The 5,510-nt window shown below is 63.0% G+C and overlaps 1 protein-coding gene across 1 annotated transcript; it reads right to left on the reverse strand.

Moving 5' to 3' along the window:
• Positions 1 to 2,851: 2,851 nt before the first annotated feature.
• LOC136304417 (serine/threonine-protein kinase pim-1-like) lies at positions 2,852 to 4,954 on the reverse strand. The gene is made up of 5 exons (XM_066207975.1): positions 4,367 to 4,954; positions 4,196 to 4,246; positions 3,650 to 4,016; positions 3,256 to 3,432; positions 2,852 to 3,009 (listed from the first exon to the last, which is right to left on the reverse strand). The coding sequence occupies exons 1-5, from the start codon at positions 4,952 to 4,954 to the stop codon at positions 2,852 to 2,854; spliced, it is 1,341 nt and encodes a 446-aa protein (XP_066064072.1).
• Between the last annotated feature and the right edge of the window lie 556 nt (positions 4,955 to 5,510).

Here is a 5,510-nt window from a genome sequence, read left to right on the forward strand (position 1 = left end):
TCTTTCCCAGCAGAAAGGATTCTATATTTCCATGATTTTATCTGCTGGGTTCAGTCAGGTCCATGTTAGCAGCATTACTTTGGTCAAAAAGTTCCCTCTTGGTCAGCTCTTGTGGCCTAAGGCTTCAGCTCCTTCAGCTCCTGGTGCTAAGCTGCTCACGCTGAACGAGACGACTCAGAGAGAAGAATACAGTTCATCCAATTCCTTCTGGGACACTGAGAGGGGAGGGTGTGCAAACAGGAGCATTGTCTGGTGTCCCCTCCTCTCTGCCCTTCACGCCTTTCAGCGCTTAGAAACAGCCGAGAGCTTTCTCCAAGAGTGCGATGAAGCAGCTGCTCCTGCTCCCAGGTCTGGCTCTCTCCAGTCTCTGACCTTGCCTGCTTTTGTCCCTCTTGCTGTGCCCTCTGTTCCCCCGGGGCTCGGTGGCTGCTGCCCAGGACTGTGGAAGTGGCACAGATCCAGGGGTCGAGACCCTCCTTTCTCTGCCCTTGCAGCTGCCTGCTCACAGCAGCCTTTTCCATCTGGAAGCTCCACGTGGAGAGGGAGTCCTCACCTCTGTTCCTTGCACAACCCCCAGGAGCCCAGGGCTGCCATCTCAAGTCCCTGCGGGCCCTGAGGGCTCCCGGGTGCCTCAGGCTGCTGTGACACCGCTGCCCACGGGAGGGAACAGTGGCGGGGGCTGTGCTCAAAGTCAGCTCCATGTGCTGCTGCTGCTGCTGCTGCTGCTGTGGGGGTCGTTTGTCCAGCCCTGCCCCAGACTGAGGGATCGGATCCAGGCCCTGCTGCTGCTCCCTGGGGATCAGGCACAGTTTGGTTGTCGCCGTCAGGGCCAGCAGAAGCCGTGGCCGGAGCAGCGGGTGCTGACAGTGCCCCAGGGCCCGGGGCCGGAGGTGTTCCTGTGCTGGGGGCTGGCCGGAGCTGCCCCTTGTTCTCCCTCTGCCTCCCGCAGAGCTGGGCCGGGCACAAGTGGGGTAGCACAGCAAACAGGGAGCCTGCCAGTCTCTTCCAGCCCTGTCTGCTCAGAGTTTGGGCCTTGGAGCTGCAGGTGGACACAGGCAGCTGCTCCTGCTCCCTCTGCGTGTCCCCATGTTCAGCAGCGCTGCTCCATCAGTCTGTGCCCAGCAACGGGGAAAAGCCTCAGCCCTGCAGGGCCAGGAGCTGCCGGGCTCTGCCTGGGGAGCTGCTCCACACGGGAACCAGCAGCAAAGGACATTCCTTCCCTAGGACAAGTTTTCTATTAGGAAAAAAAAAAAAAAAGAAAATTAAAAACAACACAGAAAAAAAGTGGAAGATAAAAACAAAACCCAAGTGCAGCGTAGTAAAAATACTTTATAGCTTTGCATAAAGAGATAACTGAACTTTTTCAAATGAGATCTCCGTTATTTACTCCATAGATGTGCTGATGGCATGGATCCATCCTGCTGACCTCAGCAGCCTTTTAAAAAAGATTTTGTGGTTTGTTTCCAGTATTATTTTAAATTGTGATTGAAGCAATAGGAAATTGCTTTGTGCCCCGCCAGCTCCAAGCAGGACTGGGAATCTAAACTTTGCCAAACCCCAAATCCTTTACAAGACGACCTTCCTTCTCACCCTGTGAATGAGCTGCACATTCCCTTTGAAATTGTCAGGGGTTTCTTAAAGACACAAAGTCCCACTTACAGCTTTTTGCTCCGCTTGGGAAGTGCAGAAGGGCAATTCTTCATCCATCCGCTCCAGACTGCACTGCCTTAGGAACGCCGTCCACTCGCCAGGTTTTGCTCACTTGTGGCACTTCTGGAGGAGGAAGAAAGGGCAGTTGCACGATTCCAGCCAAAAAAGGAATGAAGAGCGGGACAGACAAAACATCCTGTGGAGATCCAGGCGTTCAGCTGGAACTGTGGAGTGCTTGGGTTCTTGCCAATTGGATGTGGATCCCTCACTGCAATCTCCTGGCCTGCAGGAGAGTCTCACTCACCTGCAAAAGCAGAGAGCTCACTCGGTGGGCTCAGAATGGGCTCGTCTGATGCAAAGCTGTCAGAGCAATGTGAGGGCAGAGCCGGCCCAGCCGTGCCTGGGGCTGAGCCCAGCAGAGCCCTGGCAGAGCCCAGAGCAGCCTCAGCACCCGCAGAGCCCGGCTGGAAGGAGAGAAACCAGAAAGTGCCCGTCAGCCGAAGGCTCCTGTCCCCTCATCCCGAGCGCCCGCAGTGCCCAGGCCACGCTGGCCGTGCTCAGAGCTGGGCCCAAAGCTGCCCATCACTGCTGCCTTTGGGGGCAGAGCAGGAGGGCAGGACACGTGCCCAGCCTGCAGCCGGCCACGGCACATCCAGCCCTCAGCAGCTGCGCAGAGCCAAAAGGCAGCTTGACGGCCGAGTGAAGAATCTGTGGCGTCTGCCCCAGCAAAGGGAGGAACCTTTGGTGCCCGGCCAGGCCGTGCCATGCCCACATCTGGGAGCATCCCCCCAGCTGTGGACTCACCTGCAAACTGGGCCCCAGGGAGCGTGTCTGAAGAAGGTGCCAGAATCCAAGTCGATCATCCTCAGCTGCCGGTGGCCAGGTCGAGGAAGAGCTTGGCATCCTTGGGGTTGTCCTTGGTGTCTCCAGCAGCAGCCCCACCTGATACAGCTTCTCCAGGGGCTCCTCCTTCCCTGGGGGCCAGACCAGGCTGTCAGTGCGCTGCCCAGGGCCCCAGCCACCAACGAACCAGGACAAGCATAACTAGGGTGGATGGTGGCCACCAGTGCTTGCTACACCAGGTCTCCAGCTCTGCCCCAGCACAGATGTTCCCATCTGGTCATCCCTGCTCAGAGCTACAGGCAGGACAAAAACACTCTGGTTTTCTTTAGCACTGATTGCCATGAGATGTGTGGAGCTGTTACCTGTCAGGTCTTTGGATCAAACTGTGCACATGGACCTCTCCCATCTTCTGGGGCAGATGAACACCCTGCAGCCAAGGATCACTGAAGAGGTCTTCTAAGGATGGCCTGTCCAAGGGTTGCATGGACAAACACCTCCTGATAACATTTTGGCACTCTGAAGAGAGAAACCAGAAACCAGCAGTCAGTTGGAGAAGGATCCCGTCTGCTTTGCCCCTCCATTCCCGTGCCCAGGCCATGCTGGGTGTGCCCAGAGCTGTGCCTAAACTTCCCCATGGATTCTCTGTTTGGAGGAGAGCAGGACATGTGCCACCTCCTCAGCAGCTGCCAGAGCAGGCTGCTCATCAGCCTGCTGCTGTCTCCCAGCACCGGGATTCCCCTGTGCCCAGAGATGAGGACCCACCTTGAGAGAGCCATCGTGGGAACAAGATGCGCCCCCAGATGAACTGCTGGCCCCTCCTGAACGGGTGCTTCCCCATGACCAGGTGGTACAGCAGGAGGCCCAGGGACCAGATCGTCGCTGCCTCGCCGTGGTAGCGTTGGTGGTGGATCCACTCTGGTGGGCTGTAGGGCAGGGTTCCTATGGAACACAGACGGAGTTCATCAGGGGATGCTGCAACTCCTAAAGCCTCGCCCCGGCATCCCTGGGCGTGTGGGGGCTGGCCCCCTCCCGCCCCCACCCAAAAGCAACTTGGCTCAAGAAATAACGCTGCTCCTAGCAGCGAGAGGGGGAAGCCGCGGTGCTACAGCCAGGCTGGGCCGTGAGATGCCCAGGAACATCCCCTGAGAGGGCTCACCCGCAAATTGCCTGTAGGCTGTGTCTTGGAGGAAGGCGCCACAGCCAAAGTCGATCAGTTTGAGCTGCCCGGTGGCCAGGTCGAGCAGGATGTTCTCCGGCTTGATGTCGCGGTGCAGGACCCCGCAGCTGGTGCAGTGCCGCACGGCCTCCAGCACCTGGCGGAACAGCCCCTGCGCCTCCTCCTCCGGCAGGAACCTCCGCTCCGCCAGGAAACCCGAGAGGTCCTGGCACCGCTCCGGACGCTCCAGCACCAACAGGAAGCCGTTGGGGAGCTCAAGCCACTCCAGCAGCTGAATGATGCCACCACATCCAGAGGACAGCCTGTCCAGCAGCACGATTTCCAGGGGCGCACGGGCGCCGTTGGGCTGCCGAAGGACCACGATGCCGTCAGTGGGGCTGAGGCTGTGCCAGGGCTCGGGAACCCCTCACCCAGCCCCGGATGCTCTGGGCCCCCCGCTCAGCCCACGCCCGCTCTCCCTGCAGGGCTCCCGCCGGCTCTTCCCCTGCCGGGCCCCAGCTTCTCCCGCCGGCCCCGCTCACTCACCAGCTCGCCCCAGTGCTGGACGCGGGCCCGGGGCACGCATTTGATGGCCACCTGCGAGCAAAGGCCAGCAGCGGGCTCAGCTCGCCGCCTGCCCCGCCGCGCCCCGATCTTCTCCTCCTCCTCCTCCGCCCTCCTCCTCCTCCTCCGCCCGCCGCCAGCCCCGCCGCTCACCGGGGCGCCGTCCGAGAGCCGCGTCCCCGAGTAGACGCTGCCGAAGCCTCCGCGCCCCAGCAGCGAACCCAGCCGGTACCGGTCCTGCAGGGCCTCCCGCGCCTCCCCTGCGGGCGACACGCGGCCCTCAGCGCTCGGCCCGGGGCCAGACACGGCCCCCGAGCGCCCCCCGAGCGCCCCGGGCCGGCCATCCCCACCCGCCCCGGGCCCCGGCGGCTCGAGGCCGGCGGCTGCGCTGCCGAGCGGCGGAGCTCGGGCCGGGGAAGCCGCGGCGGAGGCGGCGGGAGCGGCCGCGCCGCGTGTGTCCTTAGCGGGGCCCGGGAGGAGCCGGGGCCGGGGCCGGGGTCGGGGCCGGGGTCGGGGCCGGGGCCGGGGCCGGGGCCGGGGCCGGGGCCGGGGTCGGGGTCGGGGCCGGGGCCGGGGCCGGGGCCGGGGCCGGGCTCGGGACAGGCGCAGCCAAAGCGCAGCGATGCCGCCCTGGCCCCAGGCACTGATGCCCGCCCAGCACCGCCACAGCCAGCACCGCCAGAGCCGGGCGGAGCCCAGACCGCGGCGGGACGCCCGGGGCCGGGGGCGGGCCCGGGGCATGGCTCAGCCCTGCGGGGGGAGAGGGAGAGGCCGGGACGGGGACGCCGAGAGGGGCCGGGGGGGTCGGGAAAGGGACACCGGGAGAGGCTGCGGGACAGCGAGACAGAGTGCGGGACAGCGGGAGAGGGAGAGGAGGAACAAGAGAGGGACGGGGACGGGTCGTAGACGCCGTAGACGCCGTAGACTCGCTGCTGCCGCTGCTGCTGCCGCTGCCGCCGCTGCAACTGGAGCCCTGGGGCCGTTTGTCTGCGTGTCCGTTCCACGCTCCAGCCCCGCGCTCCCCGGGGGCAGCCCCCGAGCCGCTCCAAACACGGACACTTGGCCGTGCTGAGCCCACATCCAGAGGCCTGACTCCTGCGCCGTGGCAGAGGAATTCCCTCGGTCGCTGCTGTGCATTGTCCCTGCTGAGGCTCAGACACTGTCAGGACACATTCCCTGCTTGTAGGATTCGTGCCCGACCCAAGCACTACGCTTATGTCTCCAGCCTTACTTTGCAGCAAAAACAGGGGAAGGCAAACTCTGTCTATGGCCCATGGTATTTTCGAGGGTCTAAAAC

The sequence above is a fragment of the Chamaea fasciata genome, unplaced genomic scaffold (assembly GCF_029207755.1).
Source record: "Chamaea fasciata isolate MVZ Bird 193981 ecotype frontalis unplaced genomic scaffold, bChaFas1.0.hap1 SCAF_81, whole genome shotgun sequence".
In the NCBI taxonomy this organism is placed as follows: Eukaryota; Metazoa; Chordata; class Aves; order Passeriformes; family Sylviidae; genus Chamaea; species Chamaea fasciata.